At 31.3% G+C, this 23012-nt stretch overlaps 1 protein-coding gene across 1 annotated transcript in view; it reads left to right on the top strand.

Annotated features, from left to right (window-relative positions):
* Positions 1-6002: 6002 nt before the first annotated feature.
* LOC134693004 (G-protein coupled receptor dmsr-1-like) overlaps positions 6003-23012 on the top strand; it is a 106385-nt gene continuing 89375 nt past the window's right edge. Inside the window, exon 1 of the mRNA XM_063553673.1 lies at positions 6003-6286. Within this exon, the coding sequence (XP_063409743.1) occupies positions 6216-6286 (71 nt within the window). The 5' untranslated portion in view covers positions 6003-6215. The remainder of the gene's footprint in view (positions 6287-23012) is intronic.

The following is a 23012-nucleotide window of genomic DNA, read 5'->3' as shown; positions in this document are numbered from 1 at the left end:
ACCCGTGATATCGCGGGTCCGTGACTGAATTAAAGTATATAACTATGCGTAAGCCTTATTTTAGTATTGGTATTATCATCTGATAAAAGTCGTGCCGATTATAAGATACAGTTTCTCTGCTTTCAAATCTTTCTGTTTGAACCCGTCGACCTAGAACTCTTCAATTATTGGTAATATTCAGGTCCTTGAATTGAGTATTTTTAATCAACAGCATTGTCCAATAAAGTTCAATTCTTTGATTCGCGGTTTTACGTCATGCCCGCTTACAAATTGAAAACTGTACCTATACGCCTTATTTCAAGTTAAGTCCACATTTTTAGTATTCGTATTGTTATCTTAGAAAGTCTAACTAATTAAAAAACTACAATAGGGAACAATTTGACAATGATTGAATTTAGTTGTGTCGACCCTGTGATTATGACCCGTGTTTAAAACAAAATCAAATACACCATTTGGTGGTGCGCCTGTCAGATGCGGAACGTACATATAAGGTTAAAGTAACAGGTGAATGTACTAAATTGATATCGGTATCGGATTCGACCCGGAACTTGTTAATTATTGACAATATTAATTATCTGAAAAACAAAAGGGTCTGGAGTGGTGTAATTTTTAATCTACACCATTGTACTTTATTAGTTATAAATAAAGTTGAATTCTTTGATTCATCGTTTTAACGTGATGCCGGCTGATAAATTGGACCTCGTAATTTTAGTATTATAGATTCCATGATGCATATTTCTATCTATATTTTTCTAAATACAATAACACTATTACTAGGCTTGTAACTGTTAATACGATAAGATTATTTTGTTAAGCTGATTATACTAGCAGTGCACAAATGTCTTTTAAGGACACTCTCGGATCTTGTAATGAGTCTTGATATGTACAGATTACTCTTTTATTGGTTAATTTTCTATACAAAAAAACCAATAAATCATCTTCATTCGAAGACAAAAATGTTTGTCGAAATTACTTTCTGAATGTAACTTATCAAACAGTTGAAATCTGAAAGAAACATTGAAATTACAAGAAATGTCAAATATTTTAGTGCCGATTGTTCTTAGATTGAAATTTTGATTTTATATCAATTTTTAACATTTCATTTATTGCAAAGGGATCGGTGGAATTAAGTACAAGTGTAATTTTTAGTTCATGTAATGCAGTACTGTTTTGCATACAAGTATTTAATTAAGTTGTTTCGAACTAAATCTGACAGCTCAATACCTATTTGTACGATCGTATATACATATGTTGCCTTTATATATAAGAGATTAATAAATGATAATAACTGTTTCAATTCATTACTTTTACTAGCGCTTTCATTGCTTTCACAGATCTTAGGGTAATGTGTATATATCACCTTTAAAAATGTACACAAAGTATCTACAGCCATTTGATGTTATATAATGCTGTAGTTTATCAGAGAGAAATGACATAGTAGATATACTTGTGTGCAATGAAAATCAATGCTGTCCTGCAACAATTTCGTTTTTGAGTTATATAACAATTAGCTGGGAATAAATTTCGAACTATACGAGTTTAACTTACCTGAACTTTGAAAATGCCTGTACCAAGTCAGGAATATGACAGTTCTTGTCCATTCGTTTTTGATGCGTTTTGTTATTTGATTTTGCCATGTGATTATGGCCATGGACTTTCCTAATTGATTTTCCTCTGAGTTCAGTATTTTTGTGATTTTACTTTTTACAGAATAGTTGGTTTTACCAAAGATCGACTGTCCATGACAGCAAATCAATTCATACACAGAAACATGAGCAACAAAACAAACAAAAAGCAATGGAACAGCGCTGTACCTCGTCTCAAAGTCACAGGTGTATAAAGTCATGTTAAATAAATGTAAATCAATAACATTACGATCAGTATAAAAGTAAAATTTTAGGATGTCGATGGCAGCAAAATTATCAGAATAGATAACACTAAAAGAGTCCAACGATTTAAAACACAAATTATTCATTAAAAACTATGTGTATTTAACCCCTGCATCTGTATATCAAAATTACGCTAAGATATAATCCTGGTATCTTCCGGAATGTGATCTAATTTGGTTAACATAGTCAGACTCTTTTATTGTACATGTAATTGTTTTCTGTAGTAATGATACTGGTCTAATCATAAACCAAGAGAGGTTTTGTATTGTTTTTCGCTGTTATATATAAAGAGTCATGATTTCATCAATTAATTTATACGTAACTAGAATGCCTTGTACAAAGGAGATCGATTTATCATGTAACACACAGGTAGGCATTTAGAATATTTTAAATCATTTGACAATGAATATATAAAATCTGATGGTTTTGCTTTTGCTTTTTTATGGCCTAATCCTTTCTGAATTCACATTGGAGTTCGACTTTTTAAATATCTTGTTCGACATTTTGTCCTAATTTATTAACCGTTATCATTGTAGTGGCATTATATTAATATGTCCGTTAATAATCATTTCAAATCTTATAGCTTACAAATTTGATATCTCTTAACTGGATTCTTTTTTTTTTCTTCGGTTATTTTGTAAAAATTGTCAATTTGCGCTATGGTTATCACGTGATGTATTTGATCCGTCGTCTACCCGTTTGACCATCATCATTTAATTTACTTTTCGCAATTTAAACAAGCTCCTAAATAATTACTTGATATAAAAACGTGGTATACATCTTTCAATGGTCATAAAAAAAACTAAGTCCAAACAAACACAAGCAAAAACATGTTCGTTTACAGAAGCATTTTGAATTGATATGAAATAATTAGCTCTAGCAAAAATGTGTACTGGAGACCACTTCTATCACTAGTTTAATATATCAGAGGAAAAGTCAAAGTCATACATCGAAAATAAATTGACAACGCCATGGCTAAAAATGAAAAATACAAACAGAAAAACAAAAGTACACATGACACACCATAATAACTAAAGAAAAAGCAACACGACTCACACCAAAAGCTTGGGGTGATCTCATGTGCTTTGCAAGGATAAGCAGATCCTGTTTTACATGTCGCATCCGTCGTGGTCCTCATGTTATAACAAATCCGGTTAAGAGTCTAATTCTGTAAGTCAAATTCATGACAGGGAAGGGGATTGTAGTTACGACGTAAGAAAAATATCCGATATCATCTATGAAACGGTTATTCCATAACGGTTAACCAACTCGTGATGGATTATAAGATGGTCCACAATCAAATGACAAAGCTATAAATACTGCACAACACGAACTTTTTAAATGACCGATTGCTAAAAAATATGAACAGATCCCGCTACAAATGTTAAGACTTATAATTTTGATATGACAGACTCGCGTTTCATCTACTTGATAAAATGGACAATAGAAATAGGCAATGTGTCAAAGCGATTGAGTCTTCAATGTAGCGAGAAACTCCCGCACCCGGAGGCGTCCTTCACCTGACCCATCAACAAATATCTATACTAGTTTAGTGAAAATGGGCGTCATACTGAACTCCGAGTTATACACAACTAAAATTAAAAATCATACAAAACTAACAAAAGCCAAAGGCTTCTGATCGCTTGGGACAGTCGCAAAATTGTGGCGGGGTTAAACATGTTGTTGTTTGTTTGGTTTTTTTTTTTTTTTTATTTCTTTTTTTTTTTTTATCTCAAACCTCTCCCTATACCTCTATGTAATGTAGAAAAAACAAACGCACAGTAATATTAAGACTCATTGGTGACGCTTAGATCAAAACAGTTTGTTTAAGTCATCAATAGTTAACTTGGAAAATAAGTAGTTGGTTATTGTTACTTTTGTGCAAATATTACAGATTTAAACATTGGAAGTTGTACTTCCTTGGCCATTGTACAATAGCTCCAATAGGAAAAATGACGAATTGTCCTAAGTGATTTTTAAATTAAAATCAAACAGATATTTCCAAAAATCAATCTACGATATACACTGTGCATGCACCTCTCCAAAACGGTCAAAATAAACTTTTTCAAAGGTGATGTAATGCTTTGGCCACGCAATGCACTTTTCATTTTCCCTCTTATAACAAACATTTCGTCGAAAGTATTGCAAACATTCTTACTGATAATATTGCAACAGTATCCATTTCTAAGTTTATAAAACATACGTAGAAGGAAACACTTGAATATAAAAAGGTGTCATAAGTTACATAAAGTAGAAAATGATTAAAGAATAAGTTAACTCTTAACGTTAATGAGGATGTAGTTGAAAGGGACATAGAAAAGTAATTAATGCATAATGGCAGGGATACGTTACGGAACAAATAAAATACCACTTATATAATAAGACAAATATCATTATATATACAAATAGACACAAAACACGAAAACATTTTTAGTTCGCTTCCTATTACATATATTCTAATCCATACAAAGTACGCACCGCTTCTGTTAATTCTTATATCTTGTCTAAATAATTCGGAGTAGTATCTTTGATGAAAAAGTATTAAGATATCATTCCGATGAAACATTTAGATAATGAAATTTCAACTGTTAATTGCAGGTATGTCATGCAATTTGTTTTTGCCATGGCGTTGTCAGTTTATTTTTGAATGATGAGTTGTTGTCCAGTTTGTATTGTTTGCCACTCCTTTAAAATGAAGCATGTAAAAGGGAAAGCAGAGCCTGCATGATCTTCATATGGGAATAAACAATCTTTCAATCTAAGACTTTTCGAAATTAACTTTTTTGTTTGGAAACACACTGTTGAGTAGCTGTTAATAATTACATTGTGTTAATTTTATTGATAAATGATAGATATTTTAAAGTACAGACAGTCGTTTCGTATCTGATTATAATTGTCTTTCAAAAAAATATATAATTTTACCAATTTTAAGTCATTGTGTATATATTGGTATAGCGATAGACTTGTATATAGGTAGGTTTATTTATATGACGTCACAATGTTTCAACTTGTGATAGAAGTTTAATTGTAGAGTCAGAAAACGAATTATAGCATTTACGTTTTTAATAATTTAGCAAATATATAAACATATTTCGTGAACAAAACTATAAAAATTCAGTTTCAGTCAATACAAATATATTGTGTTTAATGCAAATTTCCCGTTAAACTCAATGGCTTGTTAACGCCCTAAAACATGTCGCAGGACCCTATTTTTTAATTGTTCCAAATCAGTGTGCTGTATTTCTACTTTACGGAATGATATATAAAAGATTTCATTACTTAAATGCATCCCTTAAGTTACCATCTTGTGTAGGAAAATGTGGCATTCAGAAGATATCAGCCGGAAGTTAAATTTTTTAGAACTCGTTAACCTGAAACAGAATACAAAACATAATATAGAGTACATTGTTATGGTTCATTTATTATTCACGTTTATCGTCATTATAAATTAAAAATTAAAATGTAAATTACGTAACAATTCCAACAGCGATGAGCCATGGAACTTTAAATCGTCATTATATATACATATATCACATATTGGATTAACTTATTCGAACTAGCTAGTTGTGTTAGATTAACATCGTAATTCACAGGCTGATCAGTCGATTAAAAGTCTGTAATAGGGAAAGTCATGTTATATTACAATCAAGAATATTCAATTAAAGTTTGCATCGTGGTTAATTGTTCACCACCCATCGTGTCAAATATCCGAGGAAACTTCATGTTAAATCGTTGCATGAAGTCAATCCATTTGTACAGTAATTTGAAACTTTAATAATTTTGATCAGTGACATTAACAGTTTTCAAATGGGTAATCTAACTTGACAGTTTATTCATTTTTCTTGCTATATTATTCTATTTTATTGTTTGTGGAATAATAAAAGTTAAATTATTTAGTTAGTGAAATAGGGTAATTAACTATAGAAGAAACAAGAGACTTGATGAAGTATGGTAATTGGTCTGAGATAAAACAGTTTACATGTTTGCTCCTTCAACTCAGTCAAGAGGAAATTCATCATGATGTTTTTGCGTCATATAAACAAAACAAAACAATACCTTCATTTAAATTAAACGTACAGAACAAGATCCTTGTCATTCTCTATACTTGAAGCTGTTATATACATGGGATTTTTCTTCACTGAAATTTTAAAATGAAAGATAAATTTTCTGCAGGTTTTCTAAAGTGCATTAATCAATACCTAACAAGGCTGTAGCATATGTTGTGTCACCTGAATGCATTATACTCTAATACGGATATCCATCATGTCAAACGTTTCTCCGACCTAAAGGACAATTTTACTTCCTTACAGGTACTGGAGCATAAACATGCTTAATCCAGAACCGGAAACCACTGATTCTATGAAGACGGTAAAATGCACCGATGGAACGAATACTTGGTAAGTCATTTTCATTTCTGAATTCATTTGATGAAAAGGTAAATGTACTTTTAGTTAACTTACATGTTGAGCGAACATATATTTTGTGAATATTTGATTTCATCAATATTGAAGACAATTATACTTGTACTTTTCAGTATAGGAAAAGTACTTTGAACTTCGGTTTTCATTTTGCTTATACATAATTGCAATGTGATCGCTTTTTATCTATGTAACCATACTTAGACAGTATGTCACTTTCTATAAATGGAGATTGATAATGCAATTTTTACTCAATGTTTTCATATATACATTGTGGAAAAAATAGAAATATACGACAATTATAAAACTTCGTTATACTTTATAACAAATTTAATGACTTTCTTTAAAGTTGACAATACATGTAATTGTGACCGAATTTATAAAGTCATTCATATCAAATAAAAGCTTTATTGTTAAAACCTTTAAACGAAAAGTTATCAATTTTCTTAAGGTAAATTATTGTGTGTAAAGATTGATGTCGAGTTGTAAAACGACACTGCATTCTATATTCGTTTACAAAAATATGTAATATGTCCTATGAAACATTTTTTTTGGTATTACGTATTCGAATCATCCGACAAATTGATGAAGCATATGTTTACGATATTTTAGAGTATAAATGTTGGAGAGGCGGTCTAGGGACATGTCATTTTGGTTGTTTTGGACCATTCAGGCGTCAATATCTTATCAATCACTCTAAAAATAAACTGTTTCTTTGCTTAAAAATGTTAAATCTAATTCAATGTACTGACTGCACAAAAAAATTACTTGCAAAGATCAAACACATTTTTTTTAAAGTGGCTGGGACAAGAAAATATAACAAAATGAAAAGTGAGTTTTTATGTTCAATCATCAATGAAAGTGAAATAGTGAAATACTAGTTTGCTGTTATCGGCTCAAATGGTTCAATTTTGTCAAATTAAGCTAAAAAACATTGATAATGAATAATTCACTTGCAAGTGAATAATATTCGACCTCATTAAATCCGTATTCATGTGAACTCCAATTTAACCCAGTAGAAAGAGAAAGAATAACGCAAGGGTTGTCCGTGTACGGTTATTTAAAGTAAAAGAATGACAACATTGAAAGTGAAACAAAGGTAAATAATTTAATTCCCTGATTCGATCCACACAAAAAATCATTCTTATAAAGGTAAAAACGACGATTGAAATACATTTTTAATCTATTATACCAAATTTAACAGACCTATAAAAATGCAATTACACGAGTTTCTTAATCTATTTATATTACATGTTTATCTTTACATTGCTTATATGGTCATAAAAGGTCAACTCGATAGTTAATTAGATGGCATAAAAACACCAATCTGAATTTTGATCTAATTCGGGGTTTTATTTAACTATTTTTTATAGGTAAAAGCTATATATATCAATCAACGTAATAAAACAAAACGTGTTTGTTTTTAAAACTGTTTGTATTGTCCATCTAAGTCAAATCAAATCAAAGTCTTTCTTCTTTTCGATACATAGTAAACAAAGTAACACAAGCTCTGGTAAGCTTTTAACATCGACATTTACACCCTTTACTAAAATTAAGACAACTTTAATATATTTGGATGACTTTTAATGACTGCAGAATTCGGGCAATACCCAGATATTGTCGGAAAATTACGTTTTTGTAGAGATATTGCTAAACTATCAGGTGAATGAATTATGGGGTAAAGGCTATAATTGCATAAACTATTAGCGCATTGCAGTGTATTAAATATACTACAATTTACCAGCTCATTGTCGAAAAATTACTTAAACGTTGAATTAATTATGAGGTAATGGTTATAATTGTTTAAACTCTTGACGTATTGCCACGTATTTACAATCTAAATATTACACATTTTCGTTAGTTTCAACCAATTGTATACATAACTTACAAACACTGCTATTATCAGTCAGTTAATTTAGTTTGATAGTGTCCATCCTGCTTATATACACGAGTATAATAAACCAAAATGTTTCCTGTATATTATTTTTGGCTTATATCGAATTATTTTACTCTGCCCTGTTTATCTTTAATTTATTTTAAGTTGTATGTTGTCTTTTCCTTCCACGTATGACAGAAGCAAGGATACTTCACAAAGGATTAAAAACAAACATAAAATAAATTTACTTTCCGCAAAGCAATATGAACTAAATATATATATAGATATAAGCAGATGTGGTATGCCAATGAAACAACTCTTCATCCAAGCCATAATTTTTAAATGTTAACCATAATGTGTCAAAGTACGGTCTTAATTATGGAGCATTGACTCACACCTAACAGCAAGCCGACTGTTTAAACAAATCGTATTAGATCTATGACAAAGTCTGCAATTATCTATTGATAACTATTATTAATAAAGGTACTATATCGTTGCGTTGAAGACCCATTGTTGGCCTTGTGCTATTTTTCTCTCAATGATCGGGATGTCTCACTCTCAATTTCCATTTTCAATTTCAACAGACAATATAAAAAAGCAGTAACAAACAGAAAAATGCTCTGTAAGTACTTTGTTCACATTAGTCACTAAAATGCAATGTATGACAAACAGTATTTATTTCTGTATTTTCCTTTTTTGAGCAATATTTGTTTACGTTGAACCATCTTAATGTTTACCTGGTATCCTTATGTTGCATTGTCTTGGGTGGTGGTCATTGCATTGAACCAATGCATTAAGCGGTAAAAAGTCGTCTTAGCTTGATAAGACTCGACATTATTGTACGTGTGTTTTCTTCATATATACTGTTCGAAGTAAGTAATATGGCAGGTATTATCAAATAGTTCAATTCTATATATGTTAAACTTAGCTTTTGGTGCACTTTGTGGTCCTTATTTCCCTTCTTTTCCTCTTATACATGTTAATGTCGATGTGTTTCCCTCGGTTTTAGTTTTTAAACCGGATTTGTTTTTCTCTCAATCATATTTGATTGTTGAACACCGGTATACTGCTGCTGTCCCAATTGTTTTGGGTTTTTGTTAATTTCTATAATTGTTTCTTTTGACATTAACTAATATCAAATCCTTTCCCCATCCTATCATGTTTTAAAGCTCACCTTGGTTATGTAGTTTTAAAGTAATACAAAAAAAACTGACTTTCATGAGAAAAGTATGTAAAATTGATTTTTATGTTGGTATATTATTACCTCAATTTTGATAAAACTAAACAATACAAAAAAACACAGTTTTTTCTGCTTGAATTATTATCAAATAAGCAAACTAAATCTGTTTCAGTTGCTCACCGATCTTGTATTTAAAGATTAAACTATAAACAATGGCTATAAATTTAAGAGACTTAGCTAGCTATCAAATTGAGTTTAGTATGCCATTTTCCTCTAACAATACCTGTACTCATTATGAGTATGACAGTTTTGTTTTCATTCATTCTGTTGGCTGATTTAGCAATTGTTCTTGTTTGTCAGGTTTTTTTTTTACTTCTTTCTTCTTGAATTTACTGAGAGTTCGGCATTTTTGTATCTTGCTTTTCATTATGCTATGTTTTTCCTATTATCAGCGATAAATGTTCGCTAGTTAAGTACAGACTAATATTAACACATATTTAGAACATTTTTGTAATCGATAATTTATAACATTAGATTAAACATGAAGCAATTTAAATGTTTGCGATAATACCAAGGATGTGTCGGATATATTTCACTTGGTTCAACTGATGTAGGTAACTATCTGGTCGGTTTCTTTTAAAAAGTAAAATTACAAAAATGCTAAACACCCCGGAAAAGTTTTAAAAATGGGAAGTCAATAATCAAATGGCAAAACCAAATTAAAGATCAAACACATCAAACGAATGGCCAACAACTGTATATTAAGAATGATAGCAAAAATGAAAGTTAGAACAATGTCATGGAACTGTTATATAAAAAAAAAACGATTAAGCTAAATTGATATAAATAAAAATGAAACGTTCGATTAATAAATGAAAACCATATTAAAAAATGAAAATAGCTGTGAGATAACTACAAAAATCTGTTCGAAAAAATATGTTTTCAAACAGGTCTAAGGTAGAACAAACTTAAGCATTATAACTGTACATGTATCTCTTTCTTGCATTAATAATTTTCCTTAGTCAGATTTCAATTGGCTTGTCTTTTGAATATTTTTGGTTTCCATTAGCTCTTAAATATTTTATTTGTGCTTGGTATTGAGCATTTAATGATACTCATGCTGTAGAATGTCGAAAAATGTTCTAAAAATGTCAAAAACATTATTTTTGAGACTGTTCTATTACATTTTACTGTACAGTTTCGGACCGATTTTTAAAAAGAAAAGGTGAGGGTAGAGCTAATACAAACGTTGACTGCATGTGCTTTGTAATCTTTCAATCATTGAGCAAATGTTATAATTGAAATGTTTAAAGAAATAGTGTATCGCATTTGGGTCCCCGTATATATTATGCATATGCATATGAATGAGAAGAAAAAACTTTATATATTTTACAAGTTTAGTTACAGACAATTGTATCCCAAACATACTTCACTTTCCTATATGGAAGGATTGTGCCTGATATTCATATGATGAAATCATAATCTTTCAATAGTCTGAAGCTGGCATGTCAGTTAACTGCTAGTAGTCTGTTGTTATGTATGTATTATAGTGTTTATTTTTTTTTGACTCAGACTCGGACTTCTTTTGAACTGAATTTAAAATGTGCGTATTGTTATGCGTTTACTTTTCTACATTGGCTAGAGATATAAGGGGAGGGTTGAGATCTCATAAACATGTTTAACCCCGCCGCATTTTTGCGCTTGTCCCAGTCAGGAGCCTCTGGCCTTTGTTAGTCTTGTATTACTAGTATTTTAATTCTAGTTTCTTTTGTACAATTTGGAAATTAGTATTGCGTTCGTTATCACTGAACTAGTATATATTTGTTTAGGGGCCAGCTGAAGGACGCCTCCGGGTGCGGGAAATTCTCGCTACATTGAAGACCTGTCGGTGACTTTCTGCTGTTGTTTTTTCTATGGTCGGGTTGTTGTCTCTTTGATACATTCCCCATTTCCATTCTCAATGTTATTCATGATCTGCTTACCCTCACGGGGATACCCTGCTGTTGTTGGGGTTGGTGCTACCCTCATGGGGATACCCTCACTAGTAACCCGAATTTAACTTGATCGGACAAAAACGTGTTAACGCTATTTAAATGAGATTGAACGTTATTTGATAAAGATTGACAAAAATTAAAAATTATATTTAATTCATTTCAATTCATATCAATGCATTTTAACGCCAGTCAAATAGATTTCTCTGCGGTGAATCAATTGAAATCAAGTTGCTGGTTAGTTACGTTAAACTAATAGGCCACGCCCCCGTTAAACTATTTCAAACATGCATTAATTCGTTTTAAACATAGATGAGACCCGGCCTTTTTACAGGTAAATCACTCAAGCAAAACGACCTCGATGTATCTATCGTTTTTTGTTTCAAACTTTAAATGCGTACAGTCTTAGTAAAGTCACATGCTTCACTATTTAAACAAACGAATGAATAATAAACGTAACATGTTCATATATAAGGATTTAAAATAAAAACGTAAAAATATATATGCACACGCGCGGTTTAAAAATGCAAAACTTGTAAATCTGTTGAAAATAAATAGTTAGATATATGACATGATTTTAATTTGCTCAAATGCACTAGTTCTTTTTCGCATATATACATGAGTTTCAAAAATTGTCGAATGCTATGAAACCTCATGTCATAATAGTAACGTGTGGTCCTTTGCAACTATTTACGAAACTTTATGTATGCCTGTATATTTACCGTTTCTCTTTTTTCTGTTTTACTATATTGTATTCGTAAATCAAATGTAGACACGGAATACTACACAGAAATTATTTATTGTGTACAAAATTTAAATCGAGGTATCTTATATTTCCGGTAAGCAACACATATTCATTCTCTTGCTGTATATTGATATATGGTAAAGCTTGTAATGAAAAACAAGGTTTTGTTGAATAATAAAATTGACGAAGATAATGTTGACGTATGTTGAATATGATAAACAGAAAGTCATGCTCAAAATTCTAAATGAAGTAGCAGCCCACTGAACTTTTAAAACTGTGTTAAATTGTAATACCGGTCACTGGCCAAATCGGGCGTTAATTGTGGAAGAGAAGCAAATATCAAACAAAAATATTCTGTAAAAAGATTATTGTGCTGTCATGCACCCTGACGTACTTGTAATAAATGAACATGTATTCTGTTTATATGAGATAAATTTTAGTCTGCGATAAAGATGGATAAGTTGATTTAAGTTTAACGACCTTGACTGGATATTTGTCGGCATACTCTCACGGTTTTGAATGTTTTAAAAGAAAACATATATTTACTTTGGCATTGAATATAAGTCTACTTACCAAATTGAAATAAACATAAACATTGTTAAAAAAATGGAAAAGAAACATTCTGCATTGTTGCTTTCATATAATTTTATTTCCTATATATTTGAGCGGAAATTTCTAAGTTAAAACTGATTGTAGTATAGATAAACTCTTTCATCTAGGTGCTCTCGTTGAAGTTCTCGTTACATATTAAAATGAATTTCATTGGTCGGAACGTTTGCAAACTTTCAATCCAGGTGTTCTCAAGGAGGTTCGCGTTCCTGTTTCAATTCAATACACAATATGAAGTCCAGTTCGGCAAAAAGAAATCAAATTAAGACTCTACGATGTCCGATTAAACAAACAGAATTAAGAAAAATAACACTTTTACGATTCTTCCAACCACGACAAAAATATCTATCTTTTTCTCCGATGAAAATCATTACTATTTATATTAGAACAATTCAAAAGTTGCCGGAGCTTGATTTATGATGCATACGAAACTTTAATAAAAAATTATCCAGTTTTTTTTTTTTTAAATAACTATTATATCCGATAAAAGTCGAAAAATAAATTATCAGTAAAATCTACCGATTTTTCTATGAGACAAACATTATCCTTATTGAAGTCCAATTTGTAATATAGATTCATAAAGGACAAACCATATCCTCATTTTTTTTATGCAGCACTAGTAAGCATAGTTCGTCTGTTCTCGCTTCAAACATGTCAAACCAAGCCATCATTAATACACCAGAGATTACTAAAATGAAAGTCTTTTCGCTCAATGAGATTTTTTGGTAGGTATTAAGCTTCAATCCGACCATTATTCGATTTTTTTAGAATTACGAAAAATATGTTATAATCCTTGACCTTCCCGAATCTTATACTTCGTTCAGTCGATTGTATGAAAGTTTTTTTTAAGAAACCGGTCTTTTACTGCAAAATAAAATAAAAGATAAAAGCGATTTCTGTTTGAAGTAAAGAATGTCATTCTTAAAAAAAAGAAAGTTTTAGTGTTTTAGGTCGTCCTGATACAAACATAAAAGTTGAAATAAAAATTACACTCCGAGATTACACTAAAGACATTTCGCTAGCACACATGGGACTAGATTTATAAATCGTTCATTTGCAAGTCAAAAATAATAATTATGCAAAACAAATGATAAAACTTCCCAATTTAAAATTGAGAAAAATCCGACAGGAAACCAAAGTAGAAAGGTACGGCATTTATTTAAAAACAATCTCCATCCAACTTCAAAATGTGAGGTAAATCGATTAGCTTACGCTAGCCAAGCAACCAACAGACAAAATAAATCTTGCCTGCCCGATCAAGACTATCTATAGACACGGAATAAAAAATAAGGAAATAAAAGCATGTTAGATTGGTTACAAACACATTTATGCAAACCTGAAGCAGCTGTTTCTTTACTGAACTGGTCAGTGGTAATACAAAACCAGGGTTTCAAAAAGATGAAGAAAATGAAAAAGACATTTAAACATGTTAAAATTTATAAAAAAGCAAATCAGAAATAGTGTTTAACTGAAATTGAAAAAAAAAGAATCATAATAGTCTTTAATATTTAAAAAAAATATTTCAGAAAGCTAACAACAAAATGAAAGGAAAATATGTGTTACTTAAGAACATTGACCAGGGCCGTAACAGCCTCATGTTTGAAATTTTAAAACAAAGTTGAAACAAAGGCTTGTCGTCATATCAAATTGTTTTCACGGCGAATGTCTTGCAAGAAGCAAACTCCCATTACTCCGGTGTCCCCCCTGCATAATTTTGCGTGATCCATGCATGTTTCTGAATTACTTATCTTTTGTTCATTTACTTTCCTACTAAATAGCTATAGTCTAAGTGTTAATTTTCATTTGTAAATGTCTGGTTTCGCAATGATGCATGTCCACCAATATCCAGACATTGTGCGGAAAATTATAATTTAGAAGATATGATTCTATGCTGAATACAGAAAACATATAGTCGTTTCTCCATGAATAATTGAACTCTAACATTAAAGAGTATTTCCATCTGGTGTCTTACATTTAAGGGTTAAACTTGTTTTAAGTCGTGTCAACTTACTGTCAAGACAGACGCCTTTATAGAAAATAAAGGAATTTGGAGTAAACGTACACGGAACCTAATCGAACACAAAAGTCAGAACTTAACAAAAATACAAATTATCAATGGTTAGCGTTTTTATTCCTGTTCACCTTTATAGTCGCTAGTGGGTCTTCAACAATGAAAGAATCACTTGTTTATCAGAACAACAAAACGACACTAACAAGAAAGGATCTGAGAGTACTTACGTTTCTGACAGCTGGTTCACACTGTTACGTTTGAAGTCTTCCTGTCCGCAATCGTTATTTTTGAAGACCATAAGTGAATGAATAATTTAATTTGTTGGTTAGACTCCCTTTTGTGGAAGTTGAACACTGTGCGGGACAAATTTTATCTCATGGGAAGATATATTTTTCCCATGGGAATATTAGTTTTTTCTTCTTTTTTTTTCAGAATTTGTAAAAGTGCTATGAAATATCGAAATGAACTGACAATCACTAGTAACCAATGACTGGAACAATTTAACAGGCATTTCAATAAATTAAAAGTATTTCTATCATACTTTCACACTCAAAAGTCTTTTTTATATCGTTGAATGATTGATAGAAATTCTACCGTTTGCGGCTGATTTTACAATTTGAATCTTTCACCTTTGTTTTCGGTCAATATCATTGTGCATTTTATGTAATAGTGTTCGCTGAACTGTCAAGTATATATCAGAAACATGTCTTTTGAATTTCAGAATTTAATTAAGAATTAAAATTATATTTCTGTTTTAATCTATATACATGGGGAATGACGAATCGTGTTTTGGATTGTTTTCTAATTATAACCTTATAATTTCGTGAATTTAAATCATAATTATTATGAATGTACTTATTCTGTTTCGTCTACGTAACTCGATATGCGTGTTTTTCGCCACTAGAAAGATGTGCACGTACATTTTTTGTTTAAATTTCCTAATCATGCTTATGCAATGTTGTAACTCGTCTACACAAAAATCTTTTATTTCAATTCATTTTTGGCAAAAATCTTTGGAAGTCTTTTCTAGATCTTTTATAACCCCTCAGGTAATTATCAAAGAAAATCCAGAGTTTTGCATTTACAAGGACGCGTACGGATGAGGATTACATATAATCTTTGTGATATATTCACTTGTACTTTACCCGTAGGCTGTCTTCGTGTACTGTAATTTATGGTTTAAAGGAATACGAATACTTAATTTCTCATAAAACTTCAATTACAAGTTATCAAGAACATACATAAACATAACTATCAGGTAAACTTATTACATGCATGTGTACACGATACAGCTAAATTAACTTGGAGGACTGACTTTCACATCTATAACTTTTACCTAGTTTTTCTAATATAACAATATTTGATGAGTTTAACTGTTGATCAGCTTTAAAGATATGAGGGTTTGACTAACATTCGTTCCTTAAACATTTCCTTCTTTTTCTATAGTTTAAATGTTCTACAATTCATAATGTAATGGTACTCGTCATCAATGTTGTTTGTGTCACAGAGACGACATATTCTGTCTTCTCTGTGTAAATCCTGACACCTTCTAGACTCAATCGGCAACTACAACATCTATATCTGTGTAATATGCGAATTTAGAAAGGTAAAAAGTGAAGTAGTTTTCAAATTGATAATACTTTTTGAAAATACGACAACATTATGATTTATGCGATTCTGCAATAAAAGCAAAGAATTCTTCTTGAAACTGGTCTTTGGGTTTTTGTTTAATACATTTTGACACCCATTTATCACAAACTGTTCACAAGGACGGATAACTAATATACGTCCTTGTTGTGCATTATAATTCGAAATAGTTGTAATTTTTTTAATTTGTATTTGTTCCTCACTAGATAGGTGAAAGTATGTATAAAATTTATTGTAAATTGCGAAAATGCATTACGAGCATTAATTTATACTTTTAAGTTAGAATTTAGAGTCTCAACTTTTTTCAAAATCTCTGTAATATTACCCATGTATTATATATGTTTATGTCAAAGGCGTTTGATTGGATAAAAGTTAAAGGTCGGCGTGGATTTTGGTAAATTCCGCCAATCAACTTGCCTATTCGACAAACCTGTGTGTGCTGATGCGTGTAAACTGGGCATTGTCACGGTACGTGTCTTATATCAGAATCTATCGTGCGTGACCAATGTTTATTGTATAATTTCTTGTCATGTGGTCAAATTATCTGAAATACATGTTCTAAAGGTTACAACTTTTTGAAAGATTATTTTCGGCAGTGCCTCCGATATACGATGTAAAGTGTTTAAGAAAAACAAGACTTTAAATGAAGGAAGCATATTTACAGAGAATATCATCTCGGACTTTGCCAAGATATAATGCATGTATTTAATGGCTCCAATATTAACTATAACATGTTCCGGAAAAAAATAAGTGTCCGATAATTTGAATACTGATAAGGTCATCTCGATCTCTTTCGACAAAATATTATTGCATGAATGATAAATCGCTGATTCTTATTTCTATAAATGATATGTGACTGTTATAAGTAGAGACATCTGTACGCATTCTGATTTACTTTTTCAATAAACACACTATACATTTTTCTGCTTTTTTTTTGTATTCGCAAATATAATACGTTCAATATATTTGAATGCTTCAAAAATGCTTCAAATTATTATAAGCCTGCATTGTTGTTATTTTTTAGGGTCAATTAATCCCCCTCCCCCTAATAAAATAGGATCAGCCAAACCCAAATCCAACAACAAGGAGTGTCATTCATCGGGTTTAATTTCTTTTAGCGGTTTTGATCTTCTTATTTTGTTCAATAAATAATAGTGGTCTTTTTATTTTGTTAAAAAAATAATAGTAAAATTTACTTTCCATATGCATGTTTGACTTCCTAAATAACACTTGGAAATAAAGTTTGTCATAATTTCGCTTTTGTCGTCTGCCCAACTTAGTTTAATTTGGTATTGCAATATGCACACGAGATACTTGTCACTGATCGTTGAACAAACAACTGTAACTTTCCACCAATCCATCAGTGATTCCGACACCTCTGTTACATACCCGGTCAATTTGTCACATGCTTGGTACTATTCTTTGAACAATTTTCGTGTTGTAAGCCGAATTTGTCCTACATTTTTTTTAAATATTTTTTTAATAACGATTCCATACAGGTTTTAATATTAAACTAAATCCTATAAAATCAATTTGGTGCATTGGTTCTTTGAAACACAATTTTGTTAATTTGAGCGTGTCAACACCTAGTCTAGTAGTGATTTTGGTTTGTATATAAACATACAACAAAAGTTTATAATAGTATTTTATCGGACCACAGATGAATTATCACGTTGTGATTGGTTAAACGCCGTCACGTGGTGACCCCCAATGAGACCGTATGGGGTAAGTAAGTTTCATATGTTTATTTTTCAACAAAACGCCTAACCCGAATAATTCAGTCGTTATATTCCGCTGATCTACGAAGGCTACATTAACGCCTGAACGTCTTCCTCGATCAAGACCGTCAACCGGAAAATTCACACCGCTATGCAATATGGGAATTTTGATTTAAATTGACAGCTAAGGAAGGAGGAGCTCCAAATGTTAATTGATGTTAAATGATGTTAACTGATGTTAATTGATGTTAATTAATAATTATCGGATTTCTGTTAATTGAACACACGTGTTTGGTAAGACAATTACAAGACAGTTGCGCAGACTCATTATCCTGATCGCCACCGATTGGCTCTCTCTCACAGAGAGCAGGCGACGCGGCCAATGATCATAAGGAGTTCAAGCCCTCGTGTGGGAGAAAATCGGACACGGAAAGGGCTTGAATTATTCGAGTTACAAAACGCCACAGAAAAGGTCCAGCGTCCGATAAATTCGTTATACGGTTAATTATTGACCCCCTACGGATCCATAGAGGGTGAATAAAATAAATAGGGGATTCGGCCTCCGGCCTCGACCACTATGGATTTTACTAACCCTCTATGGATTCGTAGGGGGTCAGTAGCGAACCATATAACTTATAATAGTAAGTTATTGTTTCATTTTACATGTTTACCATTGGTGACATCAAATAAAATGTGTTGCAGGTTGTACTCAGCCATACGAAATTTAAATATCATATTTATATGCAAACTGCAAAATTTTAATTATGTATGTTTAAACTATAAATGAATAGGGAACGGGGATATTGCACGAAGTCATTCAGACTAGCTGAATTATAAATCCTAGCCTCCGTACTTGTATGATACTTTGATGTCAAATGGACTACAGCTGAAAAGTAACATTTTCTACCAATCCATGTAAAATAGTAAGATGTACGTCCCTGAGCGTGCAATGCACAAAAAAGGGTTGTATGGTAGTATGGTTGCCATACGCCTTCATGTAACAGAAATAATCGACGTACACTACAGCAGAATTACGGCTTAAGTTGTCATAGTTCACACACAAATTATAGGGTTATTTCGAAATCTGCTGCATGGTTTATTCCATTGGCAATCATATTCAAGAAAAGTTGGAAATCTTGAATATTCCGTAATATCTTTATGAAGCGTGATTGAGACGTAGATTCAAATCACACAGATACCAATCATTGTTATCTTTTCTTCATTTACACAAATGAATGTCGAGGATTCGGAATATGGCAGTTATACATGTATTTTCAGTTTATATTTAGTTTGAAGCATTATCGAACTAATACGATTTTCATCTTTAAAATTTACTTTGCATGCACTTAATATCTAATCCATTTGTTTGACCAATAAAATTTGTTTAAACTACTAAATATCTAAATGAGATTACATAGGAATAACTTGTAGTGTATTCATTTATACTAGTATGTAATAATAAAAAGAAACCAAAAGCACTATTTGACGAAGACGAAGACGAAATAAAGGATTGTGATTTTTCTATATTCGTACTTTCGACGAAGCAAAGCAAGTTCGATATAGATCTGGACATTTATGCATTTAACATTTACAGTATTCAATAGTTGTACAAATTTTTTGTAGAACATTTAGAAAAATTCGTCTTTTCGGATAAAATCTTAATTTACGTACCATTGTAAAATTAAGAATGGAAATAGGGAATGTGTCAAAGAGACAACAACCCGACCAAAGAAAAAAAAATAAACACTGAGCAGGAGGTCACCAACACTGAGGTCTTCAATGTTGTGAGAAATTCCCGCACCCGGAGGCGTCCTTCAGCTTGCCCCTAAACAAATAAATACTATATATATATATATAGTCCAGTGGTAATGAACGCCATACTAATTTCCAAATTGTACACAAGAAACCAAAATTCAAATAATATAAGACTAACACAGGCCAGAGGCTCCTGACTTGGGATAGGCGCAAAAATGCGGCGGGGTTAAGTTTATGAGATCTCACCCCCCCCCCCCCCCCTGGCGTTTTTGTCTTTTTTTCAAAATACATATTTTTAATTGTGACTATCTTTAGTTCCGAATCTTTCTATCATTCTTATTAATTTAGTTGAAATGAAAATAAGAAACTTGGAATTAAAACACTGTTGAAGAGAAACTACATATTCGGGTTAAATGGGCATAGGACATTTGAGCGAAAAAGAAAAAAGCACATAGGGTCATTTGAGCGCCGACTTCATAGGACATTTGAGCGCCGGGATATTAACCTTACCTGAGTTTTCAGACAGGACATTTGAGCGAAATTTTCCCTGATAATTTTACACGAATTAAGATTTTTTTTTAAAAGTAAGAAAAAAAAGTAAGATTTAGTTATAAATATTTTTTATTTTATTTCACACCCGAGTAATTCGACCGGTTCTGGCTGGTTTATGTAAGTGAAATCCTAAGTTGATCTCTATTTACCAATCAATTCTACTATAATTCATTGGCTATGCAAATATTCTTTGTTCTAAAATTCTTATATATATATATCTATTAAGTGAAATGTCCCTTGGCACTTGAAATCTTAATACTAATAATACATGTACGTGTTAAAATGGATATTATTTTGACCGAGACTAATAAGGGAAAAAGAAGCCTTGTTTGTGACAGTTTCCGATATAGAGTGGACAAAACACTAAAAGGAGAAGAAATATCCTGGAGATGTACAGTAAGTACCTTTTTTTACAAATTTAATGTTAATGTAAACTACTTGTTCGTCTGTTACGCTTCAACTTCCATAACTTCTTTTAATTTTGATTTATATCTATATCATTATATGTCTATCTTATACCTCCTTTAGATTAATTAGAAGCTAAACACGTTAAATGTCTGTGGTGTTCCCATTCTAAACATGTTATGAATTTCAACATGTAATGCCCCACATGCTTAGAGCCTAAACATGTAACCAATTGTATAACATGAAATGTGTATAGAAAAGTGTTTAGGCCCTAAACACAATTTTTACAGTGTATATATACAATATATAATTGCTTGTTTTAATTATATTGTGTCTTGGATGAGGAGTTGTCTTTTTAGGATTCATACTACATCTTATTTTTATGTCTTGCAATAGCAAATGAAAAAAAGCTTTTTGTTGGTAAACTCCTGTTTTATGACTGTGCTTTGTTTTTAGTGCTTTGTTTTTTACAATTAAAATATGTTTTAATCTTTTTGTTGGTAAACTCCTCATTTAATGAACTATATTCGTAAGAAAATGTGGTATGATTGCCAATAAGACAATTCTCTATCCAAGACTTGTTTTCGCTCAAATGTCCTACGCTTATTCTTATTTTCGCTCAAATGTCCTAAAATTTAGGCGCTCAAATGTCCTATACTTTGGCGCTCAAACGTCCTTTTTTTTTCGCTCAAATGTCCTGTCAATGCGCTCAAATGTCCATTGCCGGGTTAAATTCACCTCAGTTTGTTAATTCAAGTTTGACATCTAACATCTTAATCCGTAATCCACATTTACCTGACAACCTTGTTTATTGTATTTGATCAATCGAATATCCTCAAACAGGAGACTGAGACAAATATGTTATTTGTATTGTTATTTATCAAAACTAAAATGATTGAAAATATCTTTGTAGAATATGAATTTGTCTAATAAGCGAATAATTATAATACATAGATTTCAACATCTTCAATAGAGAGATTACTGATAAGATGTCTAAAATATATACATGTACATGTATATTGCGATTAGTGCTATATAGTATGTCAATGATATTGAATGCCCACTGAGTGTAAAACATTTGTCAGCTTAAAAAAAATATTTTTGACACTGCTGGTTTTAATTTTCTGACTCAAGTATAAATTTAAGAAAAGTTTATAGTTTCTGAATATTTTTAGATTCAATATTTCATCATTATTAGTATTCTAAAGTCTCACCACATACAAGCATAAAATGAGAATCACAAAACTAAACAAAACATTTAAACAACTGCATTGTATGCATCAATCTTTAAAAAGATAAATGAGAGCCGTATAAGACACAAGATATAAATATAAACAAATTTTTACTCATTTACATTCAAAATTTACAGTGTCCGTATACTAAATGAAATGAAACATCTTTTTCTTTAAGAACAAGTGAAATAAAATGCCGTTTCTTTTCAATAAAATATTGTTGATGTTTTTGGCACCTATTGCAGCAACATTGTCGTTATTGAATAAATATATATATACATTTTTCGCTATTTGATATTTATAAATTAAAATGTTAAGCTTGATGTAGCATGCTATGTCTATAATGGGCATATTAAAAGGACAGGAATATAAAAAAGAAGATGTGGTATGATTTCCAATTAGACAACAGTCCACAAGAGACCAAAATGACAGAGACATTAACAAATATAGGTCACCGTACGACCTTCAACAATGAGCAAGGCCCCGATATGACAATGTAAAGCAATTCAAATAAGAAAACAAACCGCCTTATTTATAAATCAAACAAAAAAAAAAGAACGAAAAATAAATATGTAACACATAAACAAACGACAACTACTGAATTGCAGGCTCCTGACTAGGAACAGGCACATACATAAATAATGTGGCGGGGTTAAAATTGTTAGCGGGCTCCCTACCCTCACCTAGTCTCAGTCAGTGATATAACAGTACATGTACAACATAATAACTAACTATAAGAATCAGTTTAAATCAAGGACTTAATATATACGTCACTGGTTTAAATAGGCTTTACTCATCACATGGACAAAAAGATGGAGGGGTAGAGTGTAACATTTGTAACTGGGCGTTAAGCAACCATGAATCATTTATTCTATTCTTTATATTCTCATCTCTTTATTCTGTTATTTAAAGTGCTTATCCCATTATTATCTTTATTTCTGTAAACTCCATTTATTTACTTTCATAGCCTCATATATGATCATG

This window comes from Mytilus trossulus, chromosome 12 (genome assembly GCF_036588685.1).
Source record: "Mytilus trossulus isolate FHL-02 chromosome 12, PNRI_Mtr1.1.1.hap1, whole genome shotgun sequence".
Classification (NCBI taxonomy): domain Eukaryota; kingdom Metazoa; phylum Mollusca; class Bivalvia; order Mytilida; family Mytilidae; genus Mytilus; species Mytilus trossulus.
The sequence above is the reverse complement of the archived record's forward strand: the minus strand, read 5'-3'. Positions and strand labels throughout refer to the sequence as shown.